Source organism: Physeter macrocephalus, chromosome 10 (genome assembly GCF_002837175.3).
Source record: "Physeter macrocephalus isolate SW-GA chromosome 10, ASM283717v5, whole genome shotgun sequence".
NCBI lineage: Eukaryota > Metazoa > Chordata > Mammalia > Artiodactyla > Physeteridae > Physeter > Physeter macrocephalus.
The window spans coordinates 75,070,486-75,093,991 of NC_041223.1; the positions used below are offsets into that span (position 1 = coordinate 75,070,486).

The 23,506-nt window shown below is 38.0% G+C and overlaps 1 protein-coding gene across 2 annotated transcripts in view; it reads right to left on the reverse strand.

The window, feature by feature from the left end:
• The window catches only part of EYS (eyes shut homolog), a 1,767,714-nt gene that overhangs the window by 504,745 nt on the left and 1,239,463 nt on the right, over nt 1-23,506 (reverse strand). For both annotated transcript variants that reach the window (XM_024133056.1, XM_024133057.1), the window contains exon 29: nt 22,630-22,859. In XM_024133056.1, the coding sequence (XP_023988824.1) occupies nt 22,630-22,859 (230 nt within the window). The remainder of the gene's footprint in view (nt 1-22,629; nt 22,860-23,506) is intronic.

Genomic DNA, 23,506 nt, shown 5'->3' on the forward strand with positions numbered 1-23,506 from the left:
GTTAGAAGGGCTGCCTTCAGGCACAGATTGAAATGAATATAAAATTTGAAAACTGTTCAAATTCAAAACTAGTTTGGGTAGGAAAAAAGTCAGGGATTGAAATTTTGTTATAGAAAGAAGCAAGTTTTATATTTTTTCCTAAATATCATATTATTTACTTACTTAAATAGCTATTCAGTTATTTAAAAATAGTTTTCTTTAAATTAAACAAAAATATATGATTTCCTTTTATATCTCAGGTATTATGCTAGATGCCTGGGTTAGAAAGACATAAATGAAAACACTCACTTTCCTTGATATTTTCCTATCTAGGAGGGAGATGCAAGTAAATATATTATGAAAACAAAGTCTGTAAATACAACAATAGGGAAAGGCACAAGATATTATGGGAAAGTAGAGTGGAAACAAAAGCAGGTTGAAATGTGAATCACAAAAGATGACTTCCCAGAGAAAAGAATAATTGGCCCAAGTCTTTAAGGAAGAAAAGCAGCTAACCAGATCAAGAAGGATATTCCACATGGAACATTGGAAGGCATGGGGCATGACACATGAGAGGACAGAAAGGCCGTGAAATTACAAATCCCTCAGAGTGACTGGATTAGAATTTTGAATGGCTTGAGGTTGGAGGAAAACAAAGCCAGAGAAGCAGGCAGGCATCAGATCATGGAGGGCAATGTGTGTCAGAAGAAGAGATGAATTTGGAAGAAAAACCAAGCACAGATCATTTGGAAAAGAAGATTGTCATGGATCCAGATGAGTGAAACCCCTGGGTGTCAATGAGGGAGCCTCAGGCAATCACATGCAGAAAGAAATCATTCTCTCACTCCATGAGGGAAACCAAGTCTCCTAATTAGAAATAAAAAATTAAGTCAAACTATGGACTTCAAGATATTCCCTACAACTCCAAACAGGATCCTTTCTCCCAAAGTCCTTTGTTTTTCAGAAATTGCTCTGTGTGTGAGTAATGTCAGAGAAGCACAAAAGAGAAGACAATTTTAGAATTCTTAGGCTATAAAAGACCAGGGTATCTCATAATTGAACCTTAGAGGATGAAGAAGGATATTGGTGGGGCCGATGTTGTGAAGCACTTGCTGTCAAATCCAGCTGCCCTATTTTCCTTTTGTGTGTAGATCTTAAAAGTGCTCCCTTAATAAAACTCCTGCTTTATAATCTCTTTCTAGGATTCTCCTTCTCTGGGAACTCATCCTGTAACAACCGGGGAGGAAAGTAGGAAAAGAGCCTGACCAGCAAGCTCTCAAGGCAAAGTGAAGAGGCTTCCCCTTAGTCCCAAGTCCAGAGTGATGGCTAAATTGAACCCCAGAGGTTTTGCAGTAGGGAAGAATAAATCCGACCCCATATTGGATTTGTTTCTTTTACTTTAACCTTTGTATTCTATTGCTTTTGCTGCAAGTTAACCACTAAAGTGATGTTGCCTATAAGCTTAAATTATACAAAATGGCCCACCTTAGGGAACCCTGCCTCCCGTGTAATAAGCGTTAAGCTAAAATAACTTTGTTTAGCTCACAGACAACATCCTGACCAGGCCCACCTGTGAATGGCTGCAGGAAGGAAGAAATTAACACATCCCCTCCAGAGTTTGACCAGAACCAGGAAGTGTTTGACTCTACCCCCTCCCTTTTTAGTATAAAAGAAGCCTGAATTCTAACTCAGGGAAGATGGTTCTTTGGGACACTAGTCCACCATCTTCTTGGTCTGCTGGTTTTCCGAATAAAGTCACTATTCCCTGCCCCAACACCATGTCTCTCTATTTATTGTTGTGTGGAGAGCAGTATGAGCTTGGACTCAGTAACAGTTTCATGTTAAGAGCAATCTGGTGTCAGTACACTTTAAAGCTGAAAGGGGCTTGCAAGTTAATTCTAACTCTGCCACTCTTAAGATAGAGAAGCTGAAGGTCAAAAGAGTCATGATTCCCCTAATTCTGCATAGCTAATTAAGGGCTGGGCTGAGAAAGATTCCATATCTTCTCACTCCCACTCTACTGCCTTTTTCACTAAACCTATTCTTCTCAGATAGATGTGTTTCCAGGAACCTGCATCAGCATATCAGGTTGCTTGTAGCCACAGGATAAACATGAAAATTTCTGGAGGATGATTTCATTTCCCTTTTAAATCACAATGCACACGCTGTAGAATTTAAAGAGCATGCAACTTTTAAGATTAAAGAAACAAGAGATTCCCAAGATCTTTGGAATTCAGTTTTGTCCTTAGAACCCTTTTGAGTAGAGTTGAATCTCCTCTGCTACTAGGGATACATCAGTGTACATATTTGAAAAGAACTGCAGGAAGAAATACCATTATTCCTAGATATTGGATTCTTTTCCATCTTGATTAAAATGTACTCTAGCTTTATGTTAATGTAACAGCATCTATAAGAGGACTTTATTAAAGTCTCCAAACTGCAGACAACTCATGATAATTATCTCACCTTCTGAAGATGGTATTAAACATATCTTTGTACTACAAACTAAGAAGAGGCTAATTGGTCCAGCTATTATCACCCTCCAAATCTAAATGAGAGAGTGCACAGCCCACCACAGAGAAATGTGTTGCAGGGAATCACCAGCAAGTCACTGATGCCCCTACAGTGACAGAATGCATTCACTGTCCCCATCAGTCACTGCTCAACAATCAGAATTCACACTTCTCCCGATTTCTTCCACCCTTGAGCGGACCCTGGAAGCTCTAGTTTTAGGGAGGGGATGTATCCACAGGAGAGACAAGAGGGTGTGGACAAATTCAAATTGGGCATGGGAATGAAATTGGATTAGTTAGTTAAATTGGATTAGACTTTTTAATACCTGTAAGTGACCTGAAAGCTATGGGCTGTATCCAGATTGTCTCAAAATAAAAAGAGAAATCTCGCAGAACACATTGTAAATTGGTGCTGGGAGAAATTAGATTATTCTTGAATGTAACCTGCCTAGTCAGGTCATTTAATAAGCTAAATTCTTTACTATGACAATATAGATGACATTGTCCCAACACTTATACCCTATACTCTTAATGGAGATTTTAAAACAGAAAAGTATAGTGAGTGGTTAAAATAACAATTATTTGGCATCAAACCAGCCTTGGTTTGAGTTCTGGCTTTGTCCATCACTGCATGACCCAGGCAAATTACTTTCTCTGTGCCTCAGTTTCTTCTTCAGTAGGATGGGGATATTGATGATTGCAGTTTACACATTTTGTGGCAATATTCCAAGCCCATGATGATTCTTCCTTCTTGGGCACTGCTTTGTGAGCTCTTTCAGCACCCAAGCTGGCACAGCATAGTTTTAGCCAGAGTGACTGGGCTAGGGGTGGTGACCTTAGCCATGCGTCTTTTCCCCTGGGTCGATCCAAGATTCAGCCTTTCCATGGGGGAAGGACCGTACCGTGTTGTGTTGATTCAAACTCCCTTGTCAGCTGGGACCTGGTGAGAACATGAAACATGACTCCAGCTGAGAATGTATCCAGAATGCTTTTTGTTCCTGGTTCTAGTCTCTTTCTGGTGACACCTCTGTATCCCCATTCTGGGGTTCTATGATATTCCTCCTGTATGCTTTTACAACTAAATTTTTCTGTCTTTGCTCACATGAACTTGGATCAGACAGGAAGGATAGTTTTAAGAACTTGGATTCAAATCCCAATTCCAAATTTACTGGCTAAGTAACCATGGACAAGTTACTTAAACACTCTGCATCCATTTTCTCTACTGAATTATGGGAAGAGGATAGTATTTACTTCAAAATAATACTCACTCATGAGGAATAAGTGAGTCATTACAGGCTAAGATTAAGAACAATGCCTAACACATCTTAAGCATACAATAAATGTGAGCTATTATTTATTGAGTTGATTTCCATCACTTGGAAACAAAAATAACTTTGACTAATAAAGTATTATCTGACTCACAGGGTCGGTGTGATGATGGAAAGAGAAAGTACAGGAAAAGAGCTTAGCATGGTAAGTACCAAGTATTAAATGGCAATGTTTAGCTGTTACTGTGTGTTTCCTTCTTCTTAGTTACCACTGCACCTGATGTTAATTACCAGAGGCACTGAGATGACCCAAAACATCCATTCCTGATTTTTAATCCACAGCAGCAAATGGCACTGCAGACAGAGGGTGACAGACATATGTGTGAGGACTGGTTTGATTTCCATATCTCTCTCTACCTATTCATATTTATTCATATCCATATCTACAATTCTAGGATGGAGAATAAAGAGATATCCACAGAGACACCTTAACAAAGTAGATTAAAGCATTAGTGGATTTAGTATTTCAAGGACAGTTTAAAGAATATATTCTTTTGCTCAGATGGTTCTCAATTTCATTAATAAAATTATATTTATGCGTGAGGGCATGATGGCACCTCTTAAGTACAAGTTCTATTAATTGTTTCCTGCCAAAGGGACATCACATGTTCAAGAGCATACTTTCCTGAAAATAAATCTCCCAGAGGCCACGTGATTTAATCTTGATTAGCTTTTGGCATCCTAGTTCTTCCATTTTGCCATTGTGTAATAACATTTTAGGGCAGGTCAAGATCAGCCTTTGTTTTTGCTGTTGGTCTATTCTCATATTCTCCAAGTTTTTAATCTTTCAATTCTTTGCACTGATTTCTTCTAGTTAACTACAAAACAGAACTTTCTTTCAAATCTTTACTATTTCATTGTAAATAGTATAATACAAAAGCATTAGTATAGCTTTTCTATCATTATTTAAAATGTTAAAATGACAAATAATAAACTAGAATTCAACAGACTATATCAATTTAACTATCTGGCAATAATTCTCATATGGAAATGCTTAATGTTTTCTTTGAAAGAGTGTACTGCAGTAATTGAGAAAAATAGCCATTATTATGGCTAAAAAATAGCATTTGACCATAAAACTTTACTAAATTCCTTGAGAGTAGGATCAATGGGCCCATTACAAATTTGAATAAATAGATGCATGAAATTAAAGGAATTGCTTTTCTCACTAATTTGTTTTAGCCCCAACTTTAGCTAAGAAAATTATTAGTACTTACAGATTTTCTTTAAAAAAAGAACTGGTAAAAAGTCATTCTTACATATTCATTTCCATGACAACATAATATTCTCTTTGTCTGGAACATTCTCCTCTGTTTTTCAAAGGATTGACACCTTCTGCTTTTTAATTTTAGATTAAATGACATTTGCTTGTTGTAAATTTCTAAATGGGTCTTTCTCCACTCCCACCTCACCCCACCCTATTCTTCATTGTTACAGCACTCTGTTTCAGAGTCTACATATCAGTTAGAATTATATATTTGAACATTTACTTCTCAATTGGCTTATACTACTTGTAAAAGACAGAGAGAGCAGGGAATATGTCCATCTTATTCTCTAATGTGTGATTAGTGTTTGAGGCAGTGCTTAGCACATCAAAAATATGCAAAGAATGTGTGGTAGAAATGTGCATGAATGACTTCATCTGACAATTTGTAAATGAATTAATATATTAGTGTAAGAATGAGAGACACTTTCTCTATAAGAGTCATGGCCCATTTCTGTGTGAACGGCCTTGTTTGACATACAAGTGTAATATGCATGTCTGGCATACAGCGAAGGTCAGAGCTGGATTACAAATCTGGCAGCTATCAGTGAAGAGATGGTGTGTAAGACTTCAGTGTTCTGTCTAAAAGACCCTCTCATTTGGCAGGAGGCAGATAATATAAGCACAGATAGTTAAGAGAAGAGAGACCAAAATGAGTGCTCTGGAGTTTGTTAAATAAAAGACTTTTTAATGCTTACTGTTTTAACTAATAATATAGTGTAGTCCGAGACATTCTATGACTTCAGCTGCTTTCGTCTTCTCATATTCTATTCTCATCAAACCGTTAATTAGTAACATCTCTTCATCTTCTGCAAACATCAGTACTTATGTATAAGCAACACTCTCACAACTGTTAAGCCATTTTCCTTTGGTTCTATGGAACTGTATCATCCAATATGGTATCCATCAGCCACATGTGAGCAATTGAAATGTGGCTAGCTCAAATTAAAATGTGCTGTGTCAAGTACAGACAAAATTTTGAATATTTGGTATGAAAAAAATTAAATATTCCATTAATATTTTATTTTGTTGTGGTGATAGTATTTTGAATACACTTGGCTAAATAAAATATATTATTAAATTAATTTCTTCTGCCTCTTCTTTATTTTTTTAATGTGGCAATGAGAAAATTTAAAAATTGCATATATGCCTTGCATTAGATTATTATTGGATAGTGTTTCTATAGAACCATTAAACATTATTTCATGATCACTGCATACCAAATTTTAAGAAATTATTACCTCTGTTTAAATATTATCACCTTAAAGTGATTTAATAGGCAGTAGTATGAATCATTTCTTCTATTTTTATAAGCAAATTCACCTTAGAAGAAAAAATACTTTTAAACATGCCTGTCAATTAAAAGAACCATTAGTAAATTCATCAAATGTCATGTTACATGTCATGTTTACATGACCGTAGAGTCAAATATATCTATACTCATTCATCAGATAAAGAGAGATAAGTTGGTACAATTGAAGTCATTACTGTCTTAATTTATCTAAGTTTATTCAATTGTTTATCTCAAGTACATGCAATTGAATATATTTTTCTTGCATTTCAATTTGGAATCTACCATTTAACACTTTGGAGGGCACATGCTGTGGCAGATAAAATATTGGATTTGGAATATGGAACATTGTGTTCCAGTTCCAGATTTGTCCTTAGCTAGCAGTTTCCATGAGTTAATTCTCTTGGATTTGTTTTCACCCTGTAAAATGTGGGTTTCAACTAATTTAATTTTAAGGTGTTTTCTAAGAGTAAATTAATTTTAAAGCCCCCCAAAAGACACTAAACTTATGTTTTAATAATCTTTCATGTTTTAAATTTTCTGTGTGTGTGTGGTGATAAAATCTGTTAGAAAGAGTATGTTGGCAAACAATGAATCGGTGGTTCTCTAGGAACTCAGCATTGAAATGAGAAAGATGAGGTTACCCTATTTCCCAGTGTGCATATGAACAGGTAGTTATACATGTTTAACTCGCTGATATTAACCTTTTGCAGAATAGGCCCCCATCATTTACTTTATTATCCATGTTTGTGCTGTGATAAAATTTCACTGCATATGATTCCAGCCTTGCTGTGGATAGGTGAACAGAAGATGGTGTAAGAAAGGGGAGAAAACAGGACCTTTGGTGTGACTTGTCTTTTATAATCACATTTCACAACACATTTTTTTCTTCTTTACAAAATAATACATGAAAAGATGCAAGCCTTATTTAGTCTTGTAAGTTTTTGGTAAAAAATCTAAACTGGATTCTATATAGAGAACACAAAGTTCTGTTATACTTCCAAATTATTAGGAAACCTTAGGGTTAAAACAGTTTTCATCCTGTTTCCTAGCCTGCTAAGATTATGTCCCAATTTTTCTCTCCACCTTATTCCTTTCTCCACTGCAATCCTTTCTAAATCCTACTGTCAGTTTCATCATTCTGAAGAAAACTCTGATCATTATGTCTTTTTTTCCATTGAAAGTTATTGCTAATGAATTTAATTATTTTTCAATTTTTTAATTGAAACTTTAACTGAGATAATTATAGATTCACATGTAAGTGTAAAAAATAATACAGAGATCCCTGTGCACCATTCCCAGTTCATCCCAATGAAAACATTACGCTATGAATTTAATATTTTTAATCTGTCATTTAGGGTTCTTTACAGAATGGATCCCACCTGAATTTCCAGCTTTATTTTTCAGCCAATCCCACGTGTGCCCTTCTCCCAAGTCAAACTAGACAACTCTCTTCACTTTAACGTACTTGCCCATTATTTCAATTCACAGTTTTAAGTATCATATTGGATACAACTTTACCCATGGAATATTTTTACTGATTAAGAAAGGAACAATTTTTGTTTATGAAAATATTTTGATAAGCTGTTTATGGTAGATTTTCAGGAGAAGTAGCAATACAAAATTTGTTAAACTATTCTGTAATATAAATGATTGAAAATGTCAGGAATGCAAGGAAAAAACATAAAATAAGTGGGTGATAAGAAGAGAGAAGGAAACATCTGAAGAATTTTTTTTTAACATCTTTATTGGAGTATAATTGATTTACAATGGTGTGTTAGTTTCTGCTTTATAACAAAGTGAATCAGCTATACATATACATATATCCCCATATCTCTTCTCTCTTGCGTTTCCCTCCCTCCCACCATCCCTATCCCAGCCTTCTAGGTGGTCACAAAGCACCAAGCTGATCACCCTGTGCTAGGTGGCTGCTTCCCACTAGCTATCAGTTTTACATTTGGTAGTGTATATATGTCCATGACACTCTCTCGCTTTGTCCCAGCTTACCCTTCCCCCTCCCCATGTCCTCAAGTCCATTCCCTAGTAGGTCTGCGTCTTTACTTCTGTCCTGCCGATAGGTTAGTCATGATCATTTTTTTCTTTTTTCTTCTTTTAGATTCTATATATATGTGTTAGTATATGGTATTTGTTTTTCTCTTTCTGACTTACTTCACTCTGTATGACAGACTCTAGGTCCATCCACCTCACTACAAATAACAATTTGGTTTCTTTTTGTGGCTGAGTAATATTCCATTGTATATATGGGCCACATCTTCTTTATCCATTCATCTATCGATGAACACGAATGTTGCTTCCATGTCCTGGCTATTGTAAATAGAGCTGCAATGAACATTGTGGTTCATGACTATTTTTGAATTATGGTTTTCTCAGGGTATATGCCCAGTAGGGGGATTGCTGGGTCGTATGTTAGTTCTATTTTTTAGTATTTTAAGGAACCTCCATACAGTTCTCCATAGTGGCTGTATCAATCTACATTCCCACCAACAGTGCAAGAGGGTTCCCTTTTCTCCACACCCTCTCCAGGATTTATTGTTTGTAGAATTTTTGATGATGACAATTCTGAAATAGTGAGGTGATACCTCATTGTACTTTTGATTTGCATTTCTCTAATGATTAATGATGTTGAGCATCCTTTCATCGGTTTGTTGGTGATCTATATATCTTCTTTGGAGAAATGCCTATTTAGGTCTTCTGCTCATTTTTGGATTGAGTTGTTTGTTTTTTTGATAACTGAGCTGCATGGGCTGCTTGTAAATTTTGGAGATTAATCCTAGATCAGTTGCTTCATTTGGAAATACTTTCTCCCATTCTGAGGGTTGTCTTTTCATCTTGTTTATGGTTTCCTTTCCTGTGCAAAAGGTTTTAAGTTTCATTAGGTCCCATTTGTTCATTTTTGTTTTTATTTCCATTTCTTTAGGAGGTGGGCCAAAAAGGATCTTGCTGTGATTTATGTCATAGACTGTTCTGCCTATGTTTTCCTCTAAGAGTTTTATAGTGTCTTACATTTAGGTATTTAATCCATTTTGAGTTTATTTTTGTGTATGGTCTTAGGGAATGTTCTAATTTCATTCTTTTACATGTAGCTGTCCAGTTTTCCCAGCACCATTATTGAAGAGGCTGTCTTTTCTCCATTGTATATTCTAGCCTACTTTATCAAAAATACAGTGACCATACGTGCACGGGTTAATTTCTGGGCTTTCCATCCTTTTCCATTGATCTATATTTCTGCTTTTGTGCCAGTATCATACTGTCTTGATTACTGTAGCTTTGCAGTATAGTCTGAAGTCAGGGAGCCTGATTCCTCCAGGTCCTTTTTTCTTTCTCAAGATTGCTTTGGCTATTCACAGTCTTTTGTGTTTTCATACAAATTGTGAAATTTTTTGTTCTAGTTCTGTGTTGCAATGGTAAATGGGAGTGTTTCCTTAATTTCACTTTCAGATTTTTCATCATTAGTGTATAGGAATGCAAGAGATATCTGTGCATTAATTTTGTATCCTGCTACTTTACCACATTCATTGATTAGCTCTAGTAGTTTTCTGTTAGTATCTTTAGGATTCTTTATGTACAGTATCATTTCATCTGCAAACAGTGGCAGCTTTACTTCTTTTACAACTTGGATTCCTTTTATTTCTTTTTCTTATCTGATCGCTGTTGCTAAAACTTACAAAAAATGTTGAATAATAGTGGTGAGAGTGGGCAACCTTGATCTTAGTGGAAATGGTTTCAGTTTTTCACCACTGAGTATGATGTTGGCTGTGGGTTTGTCATATATGGCCTTTATTATGCTGAGGAAAATTTCCTCTATACCTACTTTCTGGAGAGTTTTTATCATAAATGGGTGTTGAATATTGTCAAAAGCTTTTGCTGCATCTATTGAGATGATCATATGGTTTTTCTCCTTCAATTTGTTAATATGGTTTATCACACTGATTGATTTGTGTATATTGAAGAATCCTTGCATTCTTGGGATAAACCCCACTTGATTATGGTGTATGATCCTTTTAATGTGCTGTTGGATTCTGTTTGCTAGTATTTTGCTGAGAATTTTTGCATCTATGCTCATCAGTGATATTGGCCTGTAGTTTTCTTTCTTTGTGACATCTTTGTGTGATTTTGGTTTCAGGGAGATGGTGGCCTCGTAGAACGAGTTTGGGAGGGTTCCTCCCTGTGATGTACTTTGGAAGACATTGTGAAGAATAGGTGTTAGTTCTTCTCTAAATGTTTGACAGAATTCTCCTGTGAAGCCATCTGGTCCTGGGCTTTTGTTTTTTGGAAGATTTTTAATCACAGTTTCAATGTCAGTACTTGTGATTTGTCTGTTTATATTTTCTATTTCTTCCTGGTTCAGTCTTGGAAGGTTGTGCTTTCCTAAGAATGTGTCCATTTCTTCCAGATTGTCCATTTTATTGGTATATAGTTGCTTGTAGTAATCTCTCAGAATCCTTTGTATTTCTGCAGTGTCAGTTGTTATTTCTCCTTTTTCATTTCTAATTCTATTGATTTGTGTCTTCTTTTTTTTCTTGATGAGTCTGGCAAGTGGCTTATCAATTTTGTTTGTCTTCTCAAAGAAAAAGCTTTTAGTTTTATTGATCTTTGCTACTGTTTCCCTCTTTTCTTTTTCATTTATTTCTGATCTGATCTTTATAATTTCTTTTCTTCTGCTAACTTTGAGGTTTTTTTGTTCTTTGTCTAATTGCTTTATGTTTAAGTTTAGGTTGTTTATTTGAGATGTTTCTTGTTTCTTAAGGTAGGATTGTACTGTTATAAACTTTCCTCTTAGAACTGCTTTTGCTACATCCTATGGGTTTTGGGTCATCGTGTTTTCATTGTCATTTGTTTCTACCAATTTTTTATTTCATCTTTGATTTCTTCAGTGATCTCATGGTTATTAAGTACTGTATTGTTTAGCCTCCATGTGTTTGTATTTTTTCAGATTTTTTTTCTGTAATTGACATCTAGTCTCATAGCACTGTTGTCAGAAAGATACTTGATATGATTTCAATTTTTTAAAATTTACCAAGGCTTGATTTGTAACCCAAGATATGATCTATCCTGGAGAATATTCCATGAGAACTTGAGGAGAAAGTGTATTCTTTTGTTTTTGGATGGAATGTCTTATAAATATCAATTAAGTCCATCTTCTTTAATGTATCATTTAGACCTTGTGTTTATTTATTTATTTTCATTTTGGATGATCTGTCTGTTGGTGAAAGTGGGGTGTTAAAGTCCCCTACGATTGTGTTACTGTCGATTTCCCCTTTTATGGCTGTTAGTATTTGCCTTATATGTTGAGGTGCTCCTCTGTTGGGTGCATAGATACTTAAAATTGTTATATCTTCTTCTTGGATGGATACCTTGATCATTATGTAGTGTCCTTCTTTGTCTCTTCTAATAGTCTTTATTTTAAAGTCTATTTTGTCTGATATGAGAATTGTTACCCCAGCTTTCTTTTGATTTCCATTTGCATGGAATATGTTTTTGCATCCACTCACATTCAGTCTGTATGTGTCCCTAGGTCTGAAGTGGGTCTCTTATAGACAGCATATATTTGGGTGTTCTTTTTGTATCCATTCAGCCAGTCTATGTCTTTTGGTTGGAGAATTTAATCCATTTGCATTTAAGGTAATTATTGATATGTATGTTCCTATTATCATTTTCGAGAACTTGAGGAGAAAGTGTATTCTTTTGTTTTTGGATGGAATGTCTTATAAATATCAATTAAGTCCATCTTCTTTAATGTATCATTTAAAGCTTGTGTTTCCTTATTTATTTTCATTTTGGATGATCTGTCCATTGGTGGGATAAAGCCACTGTCTCACTTAAAGGCTTGGGTTAAAAGACTGAATAAAATAATGCTTCAAGACTTTAAAGTATACATCAAACTGGTGGAATAAAAAATGCATAGCAAGTATATGTTAAAAATGCGTGCTTAGAACTATAAAAAAAAAGTGAAATAGCATAATTTCCATTAGACTGAGACATCAGACTCCCTTGAGATGCCATACTTGGCATCCTACGCGATATGTGCAGTTTAATGTATGCCAATTATACCTCAATAAAACTGTTAGGAAAATTTTTCTTAATTCAAAGTGAATGATAGAAAGAAATTTTTTTTTTTTTTTTTGTGGTATGCAGGCTTCCCTCTGCTGTGGCCTCTCCCGTTGCGGAGGACAGGCTTCGGACATGCAGGCTCAGCGGCCATGGCTCATGGGCCCAGCCGCTCCGTGGCATGTGGGATCCTCCCAGACTGGGGCGCGAATCCGGTTCCCCTGCATCGGCAGGCGGATGCACAACCACTGTGCCACCAGGGAAGCCCTGTATTTGATTTTTGATAGTTCGATTACTATGTGTCTTGGCGTGTTTTTCCTTGGATTTATCCTGCGTGTGACTCTCTGCAATTCCTTGACTTTAATAACTATTTCTTTTTCTGTATTAGGGAAGTTTTCAACTATAATCACTTCAAATATTTTCTCAGTCCCTTTATTTCTCTCTTCTTCTTCTGGGACCCCTATAATTCGAATCTTTGTGCATTTAATGTTGTCCCAAAGGTCTCTGAGACTGTTCTCAATTCTTTTCATTCTTTTTTCTTTATTCTGCTCTGCAGTAGGTATTTCTACTATTTTAGCTTCCAGGTCACTTATCCGTTCTTCTGCCTCAGTTATACTGCTATTGATTCCTTCTAGAGATTTTTAATTTCATTGTTTGTGTTGTTCATCATTGTTTGTTTGCTCTTTAGTTCTTATAGGTCCTTGTAAAACATTTCTTGTATTTTCTCCACTCTAAAACGTTTCTTGTATTTTCTCCATTCTAAAATGTTTCTTTTATTTTCTCCATTCTATTTCCAAGATTTTAGATCATCTTTACTGTCATTACTCTGAATTCTTTTTCAGGTAGTCTGCCTATTTCCTCTTCATTTGTTTGGTGTGATGGGTTTTTACCTTGCTCCTTCAACTGCTGTTTCTCTGTCTTTTCATTTTGTTTAACTTAATGTGTTTGGGGTCTCGTTTTCACTGGCTGCAGGTTCGGAGTTCCCGTTGTTTTTGGTGTCTACCCCCAGTGGCTAAGGTTGTTTTAGTGAGTTGTGTAGGCTTCCTGGTGGAGGGGACTAGCTAGTGCCTGTGTTCTGATGGATGAAGCTGGATCTTGTCTTTTCCCTGGGCAGGTGCATGTCTGGTTGTGTGTTTTGGGGTGTCTGTGCCCTTATTATGATTTTAGGCATCCTCTCTGCTAATGGGTGGGGTTATGTTCCTGTCTTGCTATTTTTTTGGCATAGGGTGTCCAGCACTGTAGCTTGCTGATCATTGAGTGGAGGTGGGTCTTGGCATTGAGATGGAAATCTCTGGGAGATTTTCACTGTTTGATATTACGTGGAGCTGGGAGGTCTCTGGTGGATCAATGTCCTGAACTCGGTTCTCCCACCTCAGATTCACAGGCCTGATGCCCAGCCAGAGCTCCAAGACCCTGTCATCCATGCAGCTCAGAATATAAGGGAGAAAAAAGGAAAGAAAGAAAATATAAAATAAAATAAAATAATTAAAATAAAAAATAATTATTAAAAAAAAATTCAAAAAGTAATAAAATAAAAAGGGGGAAGGAAAGAAAGAAAGAAACGAGCAACTAAACCAAAATACAAATCCATCAATGATAACGGGTGCTAAAAACTATTTAAAAAAACAAAACAAAACAGAAACCTAGGACAAATGGTAAAAGCAAAGCTATTCGGACAAAATCACACAAGAAGCACACACATACACACTCATAGAAAGAGAAAAAGGGAAAAAAATATACATATATCGTTGCTCCCAAGGTCCACCACCTCAATTTGGGGTGATTCATTGTCTATTAAGGTATTCCACAGATGCAGGGTACATCAAGTTGATTGTGGAGCTTTAATCCACTGCTCCTGAGGCTGCTGGGAGAAATTTCCCTTTCTCTTCCTTGATCGTGTTCACACAGCTCCCGGGGTTCAGCTTTGGATTTGGACCCCCCTCTGTGTGTAGGTCGCCTCAGGGGGTGTACCTCAGATTCACAGGCCTGATGCCCAGCCAGAGCTCCAAGACCCTGTCATCCATGCAGCTCAGAATATAAGGGAGAAAAAAGGAAAGAAAGAAAATATAAAATAAAATAAAATAATTAAAATAAAAAATAATTATTAAAAATTAAAAAAATTTAAAATATAACAAATAAAAAAAATGAAAGAAAGAAAGAAAGAAGAGAGCAACCAAAGCAAAAAACAAATCTTGATCGTGTTCACACAGCTCCCGGGGTTCAGCTTTGGATTTGGACCCGCGTCTGTGTGTAGGTCGCCTGAGGGCGTCTGCTCTTCGCTCAGACAGGACGGGGTTAAAGGAGCAGCTGATTCGGGGGCTCTGGCTCACTCAGGTCGGGGGGAGGGACGGGTACGGATGCGGGGCGAGCCTGCGGCGGCAGAGGCCAGCGTGACGTTGCACCAGCCTGAGGTGCTCCGTGCGTTCTCCCGGGGAAGTTGTCCCTGGATCCCGGGACCCTGGCAGTGGCGGGCTGCACAGGCTCCCGGGAGGGGAGGTGTGGAGAGTGACCTTTTCTCGCACACAGGCCTCTTGGTGGTGGCAGCAGCAGCCTTAGCATCTCATGCCCGTCTCTGGGGTCCGCGCTGATAGCCGCGGCTCGCACCCATCTCTGGTGCTCCTTTAGGCAGCGCTCTGAATCCCCTCTCCTCGCACACCCCAAAACAATGGTCTCTTGACTCTTCGGCAGCTCAGACTTCTCCCAGACTCCCTCCCGGCCAGCCGTGGCGCACTAGCCCCTTCAGGTTGTGTTCACGCCGCCAACCCCAGTCCTCTCCCTGCGATCAGACTGAAGCCCGAGCCTCAGCTCCCAGCCCCCGCCTGCCCCAGCGGGTGAGTAGACAAGCCTCTCTGGCTGGTGAGTGCTGGTCGGCACCGATCCTCTGTGCGGGAATCTCTCCGCTTTGCCCTCCGCACCCCTGTGGCTGTGGTCTCCTCCGCGGCTCCGAAGCTCCCCCCTCCGCCACCCACAGTCCCCGCCCACTAAGGGGTTTCTAGTGTTTGGAAACCATTCCTCCTTCACGGCTCCCTCCCACTGGTGCAGGCCCCGTCCCTATTCTTTTGTCTCTGTTTATTCGTTTTTCTTTTGCCCTACCCAGGTACGTGGGGAGTTTCTTGCCTTTTGGGAGGTCTGAGGTCTTCTGCCAGCGTTCAGTGGGTGTTCTTTCTGCCAGCGTTCAGTGGTGTTCTGTAGGAGTTGTTCCACATGTAGATGTATTTCTGATGTATCTGTGGGGAAGAAGGTGATCTCCGCGTCTTACTCTTCCGCCATCTTGAAGCTCCTCTATCCAAAGGATTTTTAATGAAAGGATTAACATTCAACTTTAAAGTGTGTGCATGCATGCATATGTGTGCTATAAAAGCCTTTGTGAATGACTATATTTTTGTGTGGAAATGGAGAAGAGGCCCATCGTTTGGGATCCTGGTGGACTGTGCAGTCTAGTTACTATGTTAGGAGCCCAAAGTAGAAGATGACTCCTCTTGTTCCTCTCCTAATCTCCTGCTCAGGCAGTGGGTTAGAATATGGTGGAGGTTTTGCCAATTAGACAATTTCAAAATATTTGATGGGACTCTGCATCTTGAGCAAGTGACTCAGAACGTGGTGGCTGTGTGAGCCCCTGTTCAGTGAAGGTGTGTCTCAGTCTGTTCTCAGATGAGCCCTCACTTCCTGTTGACTGGCTCTCCAGAGCATCCTTCAGAGTGCATTATCCAACCTGGTTTCACTGGCTTCCCTCTATTCTATTAGCCCTAGATATCCATCCAGTAAACTTCTTTTTCTATTATATGACTATGTAAATTTTCTGAGGAATTACTACAAGGCCTGTGGTAGGCAGAATAGTGGTCCCCCGAAGATGTCCACATCCTAACTCCTAGGATCTCTGCAAATGTTACTTTATGTGGCAAAGGGGCATTAAGGATGTAGTCAGAATTAAAATAGCTAATTAGTCAATGTCGAGATACAGAGATGATCCTGGATTATCCCAAGGGAATCTGTGGAATCACAAGCATTCTTAAATGTAGAAAAGGGAAATGGAAGAGTAGATCAAGTGACATGACATGAAAAAGTTTGGACCCACCATTGTTTTCCTTGAAGGTAGAATAAAGGGGGCTATGAGCCAAGGAAAGCAGAAAGCCTCTGAAAGCCAGAAGGCAAGGTACAGATTCTTCCCTGGAGCCTCCAGAAAGGAACACGGCCCTGCCTGCCCCTCGATTTTAACCTGCTGAGAACTGTGTCAGACTTCTGATCTACGGAGCTTTAAGATAGTACACTTGTGTTGCTGAAGTTACTAGGTTGTGATAATTAGTTATGGAAGCAACAGAAAACAAATATAGGTCCTCAGGCAGACATTGCTGGGGACAGGGGTGAGGCTGAGATGAGATTATGTAGCTTTAAAGAGGTAAGTAGTGAATGGTAGCCAACCTGCAGGTCAGGCTTGTCTTCCCTTCCTTCCATCCTCCCAACCCACACTCCATGCTCACAACCACTTGAAAACTTAAAGACAAAAATGTGACCCTCCCACCACCTCTAATGACCAACTCCACGTGTGGTACTAATGTACAGGTGTTTAACTAAGGATTTTTTAATTGGATGTGTTGAATTGTAAGGGAATTAAAGGCTGTTATTTAAGTCAATAAAGGAGACAAATAAAATAAATGTCATCCTTTTTTTGATGGACACAGGGGTATATGTTTCCCTCCTCTTCCTAGATGGAAATTTCTAGATTATTACCAATGTAAGTAGAGAGATTGATGGACATGTAGTTTTTACAGTTATAAGCACCAGGATGAGGAGGGAGCTGTCATTTGCTACCAGCTGAACATGGTGCTCATGGTGGAGAACGGCAGCAACTAGTGTTGAGAGGGAAGGGAAGATGGGGGCCTTCCCTTGCCCATGCTACAGAATCAGAACCCTCTGTCTCTGCCCACAGGTAGTCTTGTCTCCTATCAGCCTCTGCCCTTGACTTCAATCCCCATTCACTCTCAACTTAACATCTTAATATTTCAGCAGTTGCCATTTACTGATAAATATGCAGCATTGCCCTCTGCTTTTAAAGATAGATTTTCAGACAGGAATGTTATGTTTGAAAAGACCAACACCCATTTCTTGGCCCTTCTCTGATGATGCAGAGCATCAGTCCTCTGGCAGGGAGATAGATCATTGTTATTAGATGCTGACTAACTCTGCCTTCTTGGCTCTGGAACATCTGACATTCAGCTACCTGACTATAGTTAACAAATAAATTCAGACTACTCTAATATGCCTTTAAAATATGTTCCGATTATGGTAAAAACAAAGCAGACACTCAGGCAGTCTTTTTTTTAAAAAAACAAACAAGATGAAACACCTAGTAAAACCTATCATCTTTATTTCTACATTTGCAATTTACTCAGTGCAGCTGACCTTTAAGCATATATGGAACATACAGAGACAGGATATCAAATAAATGATTTCTTGGTTTTAATGTATGGCATTTAAATACTCCTTTATTACACTATTTATAAAACTGTTTTATAGAACACTAAAAAGTATGGGACTGTTTAAAAATGTTAATCCTACAATTAATAGTCAGAGGCACACGCTTTCCTGCAGCACAAAGCGCTGATATTCTAAATCTGTCACTCTGAACTTTACAGTAGGGGACAGCCATCTGCCTGCACACAGCCATCTAAAACAAAGCAAGAATACAGGCTCTTCTGTCTCCCCTGGTGAGATGCAGGATCATTATGACAAAGTAGGCAACAAGGTTCAGCTAATATGAATTAAGATAGCATGTGTTGAGAAAAAAAAGGAACATATTAAATCAAACTGATTCTATAAGTCAATGTTATTAGGAGATTAGATACGGACGATTTGATAAAGTAGAGCCCATGATGTAATGCCAAGTACATGGGAAATATGTATATGGGTGAACTAGTACTGAGTCCTACAGCCCTGCAAACCCTTTCTCTGTGTTGCTGAATCTAATGTTATTTTAGTTAAAACTCATATTTAACTGGCACCTCATTTTGCTGTGAAAAATCAAGGTTGTTAAAATAAAATAATTTAACATTCTCTTACAGGTTGAGCGTATACACTGGAAAGAAAAAGGAGCAAGGCTATGAAGAAAAATCAGTTTTGAAAATATCTTTACACGTAGATGCCTCTGCAATTATATATTTTTTCAGAGAGTCATGTTCTTTCATCATCTATGTCTAGATTTTTCTGAAATTCAAATATTCTTAATCTACTTTCTACATTTTAGTTTTACTGAAATCATTATGGAAAAATACTACCACTCAGATACAATTCTTTTCAGATCACCCAATATGCTTCTCAGCTTAATTTTAAGTGGTCATGAAAAATTATTAGATTAACATTAACTTCTTTGTTTTTCTGATTTTTGAAATTTGATTTTTTAAAGAAAACTCTCTTTTCCCTGATGCAAAGATACATTTTTATAAACATGAAAGAGTGAGAAAAATTAGAAATTCCACGTCATGTTAAATTTGATTTTCTAACGAGTGTAGCAATAGAGCACGGTGGTTAAATGTGAATTGTGGAGTCTGCTGAGATGGCTTCTAATCCCATCTCCATCACGTGCAAGCTGTGCGACCTGAAGGGAGTAATTTAACAGCTAGAGGCCTTCAATTTCTCATTTGTAAATGGGGTCATTTAGAGAGCTGACTTCAGCTGGGTTACTCTGAGGGTTAAGTGAAATAAGATGCATGAAGCACCCAGTACAGTGTCTGGTCAATCAGAACTCTTCACAATGAGAGTATGCAAGTTTCATTCCTAAAGCAGAAGTTAGGATGGTTTAGATGTTGAATGTACTCAATAAGGGACTTATTTAAGCAATCATTTTCATAGCAATCTATCTGTAAATTCTAAGCATTTTAATACTGACAACAATTCTCAGAAATTATATATTATAGGATATGGTAGCTCTCCTGGGCATATATCCAGAGAAAACCATAATTCGAAAAGACACATGCACCCCAGTGTTCATTGCAGCACTATTTACAATAGTCAAGACATGGAAGCAATATAAATGTCCATCAACAGAGGAAAGGATAAAGAAGATGTGGTACGGATAAAGAAGATGTGGTACATATATGTGATGGAATATTACGAAGCGTAAAAAAGAACGAAAGAATGCCATGTGCAGCAACATGGATGGACCTAGAGATTATCCTACTAAGTGAAGTAAGCCAGACAGAGAATGACCAATATGATATGTTATCATTTATATGTGGAATCTAAAAAAATATATGATACAAATGAACTTATTTACAAAACAGAAACAGACTCAAAGACATAGAAAACAAACTTATGGTTACCCAAGGGGAAAGGTTGCGGGGGAGGGACAAATTAGGAATTTGGGAATAACATATACACACTACTATCTATAAAACAGATAACAAGGACCTACTGTATAGCACAGGGAACTATATTCAATATTTTGTAATAACCTATATGGGAAAAGAATCTTAAAAATTATACATATATATATATATAAACTGAATCACTTTGCTGTACACCTGAAACTAAGACATTGTAAATCAATTATACTTCAATAAATAAATAAAGTTATATTTTATATATATATATATATATATATATATATATATATATATATATATAGGGAGAGAGAGAGAGACAGAGATTTAGAGACTGTGTATCCAAAGCAAGATTTTTAGCAGGTAGTTGATATAGTTTGAAGCTGGCATACAATACTCTTTATTGAAATCTACACTTAGAAATGGTGCATCTGGCCAACCTGGAGAATGCTATATATAAAAAGCCTCGTCATTGTACCAGATTCCTGAATCATGGCCTTAGGCAATAGTCATCATCTGTGATCTGATTCTAAGATGCATGCTAGTATGACTTATATTTAGAACATTAGATTGAGAACACAAACCTGTTCTTGGCTTTCTTCATGACTGAAAGAAGAAAGATACTTAACATGAATTTAGGTGGTAAATGGTTAGAAATAAATATGTATATAAGGAACAATGATTTACAGTATAGCACAGGAAGTTATACATAATATCTTATAATAACCTATAATGGAGTATAATCTGCAAAAAAGACGGAATCACTATGCTGTACACATAAAACCAACACAATACTCTAAATGAACTATACTTCAAGAAAAAAAAAGAGTTGAACAAGGGAAAAGGTACAATTTTTACAATTAGAAATAATATTCTCAATTCTAAAAATGCACATCTCATCACAGTCTAAATTTTATACTGAAATTTTTCCCCAACAGGCAAGAACAACAAAATCATAGATAATACTATGATATCTAATAATCTAAAGAGTCCTACTGCATGAATTTTGTTTAGTGTATCATACACCTCAGATATAACTGACTTAAAGTTTCTTTAGAAAAAACAATTGTCTCATTGGTAATGATTATTTGTTTACACTTTCTGATGACTTTACACTTAGAAATAAATATTCTGTGGTAGATTATCTGGTTTTAGCACCATGTTATCATACAATTTATTAGTTTTAAAAATACTGCAAAATCAACAGGAAAAACAATTAAAATATAGAAGGTAGAAAGTGCTTAATAATGTTGGAAAAAATGAAATATTCCTAAAAGTGAATATAGAGCAGAGTTCCCCACTTCTTTTCCTGAGGTCAGTGTCCTACATTCTACCACCCAAACACCAAACAAACCTCGGTCAATCCTGGGGTTCAACTCCAGGTAAACCCGGGTTTCTCTTTTTCTAGAGGAAAGTATGGGTCACTGTGTGAGGTATTAAAGCCACAGAGTGAGGAGTCCGAGGAGAGGACTGAGGCTCAGTGGAAAGACTTGTGGTTTGGCCCGTACGGGGGACAAGGGACACACTCCATAACTGAGGACCCCTGTTTTCACAACATCAAGTTCACCACTGTCAATAAATTCGGACTGAAAAAAAATTAAAATATCAGAGTATATTTTAAGAACGGTAAGGAGGGTATTTTGCTAAGGCTTTACCTACTGTGAAATTAAAGAAAGAAAAAACCCTCTCAGTTCCACATGTGGATCTAAAAGATCTTTACCATCCAAATTATGTCCCTAGAAGTCCACTCACGGTATGTAATACCAATGGTCTCAGATGGCAGCAAAAGATGCATGTCTCATGGTATTTTGCAGACATATAAAATATTCACTCAAAAATCAAGCAATAGTGATGTGTCTTCAAAACCATTTACAGTTAAAAAATAGACTTTAAGGACACGTTTTTACAATGAACATGAAAATAGACCATGTTTCCATTTCTGTGCTTTTGATTGTGCTTCCTTGCTTCCCTGGCTAAACAGCAACGCATTCATAGCAGTCACACAAAATTGTTTGGGAAGGAGAGCTGAATAACACATATGTAGACCTTTGAATTCTCTTTTGGACGTCCCACGTTTTGGTATTTAAAAAAGGAGTTATTTAACACAATCTCGGAGAAGCAGTGAAATTCTCTGCCTTCTGAATCATCACCCAGTAGTAATCCCTAACCCTCCCCCAATTTAGAACTAGTGGTCAATTTTACATAGAAAAGAATGACACTCTCCAGGCTTCCTGCAGGGACAGGCCAGCTGCTTCAGGACTTAATGCGTTGTTCATCTGCCCGGGGCATTTCTGGCTGTCTTGCCCAGCACTGCTTTAATTAACTGAGACACTCTTAGGAGGCCATTAGATGTTGACAAAAGGGGAATTTTCTTTTGATTCATCAATAGCTTCATTAATGCTAAAACCGTACTCTTAAGCATCAGAAAAATAATGTGCTCTTCTTAAACACCAAAGTAACTTCAATATGGGGATCTGCTTTTTAAATATAAAAAAGCGATTTGATTAACAATTAAGCAATAAAAATAATGTTAATTTGAACTTAATTGTTTCTATGGTGACAAAGGATGGATGCACCATAACTTTAAAGAAACTCCCTAAATAACACTACATTTGAATTTTAACTCCTATGCTGTGCAGCGATTGCAAATATACTCTGAATGGCAGTTCTAATGAAAAAAAACTATATTGTTGGCTCTGCAATACTGAAGTGAAAATGTTCTATCAGAATGCGTTTTTAAATAAAAGTATACAGATGTTTCTTGTTTGTGCTAATAGCCATCAATGTGTTGATGATAGGTTTCTATTGTTTTCCACCCTCTGGAGAAGTTTTAAAAAGGAAATACAGGAGGATAGTGCAGATTGGTTACCTCGTTCACAGAACCGGCCGGTGAAATGGAGCGGACAGTCGCACTGGAAGGAGAAGACGCCCCCCGGGAGAAGGACGGTGCGGCAGGTGCCCCCGTGGTGACACACGCGCCCTTGGCACGTGGCCGGCACCGCGCGGGGGGCGAGCGAGGCCCCCCGGGAACCGGTCCCTCCTGCGGCCCCAGGAGGAGCGACAGACGCGGACGTTGCTGACGGCGTAGAATCCTGGGATCTAGATTTATACACAGATCAGAAAAAAGTAGTATAAGTAAAAGAGCCAGGACCTTAAATAGAAATAACAGAAACTTTGGTTTATAATAAGAGGGCAGGGGGCTTCCCTGGTAGTGCAGTGGTTGAGAATCCGCCTGCCGATGCAGGGGACGCGGGTTCGTGCCCTGGTCCGGGAAAATGCCGCGGAGCGGCTGGGCCCGTGAGCCATGGCTGCTGAGCCTGCGCGTCCGGAGCCTGTGCTCCGCAACGGGAGAGGCCACAACAGTGAGAGGCCCGCGTGCCGCAAATAAAATAAAATAAAATAGAGGGAGATAAAACCAATAGGGAGCCTGCGCTCCGCAACGGGAGAGGCCACAACAGTGAGAGGCCCGCGTGCCGCAAATAAAATAAAATAAAATAGAGGGAGATAAAACCAATAGTCATCCAAGGTTCAGCTGAGGGCACATAGAATTGTCACGTTTGTTCTACAATTGTAGGATATATAAATGTTGCAAATGGGACCGTGGGGGAATCGTGGAGTCAAGCTACTTGTTTCTTCTGAGAAGCCGCATTAATTTCCTCAAAGTCCTGAGAAACCTGAATGCATCGGCCTGTACAAGCCTGAGAGTCAGTTCTCTAGCGTAAAATAATTTAGATTTGGGCTAAACA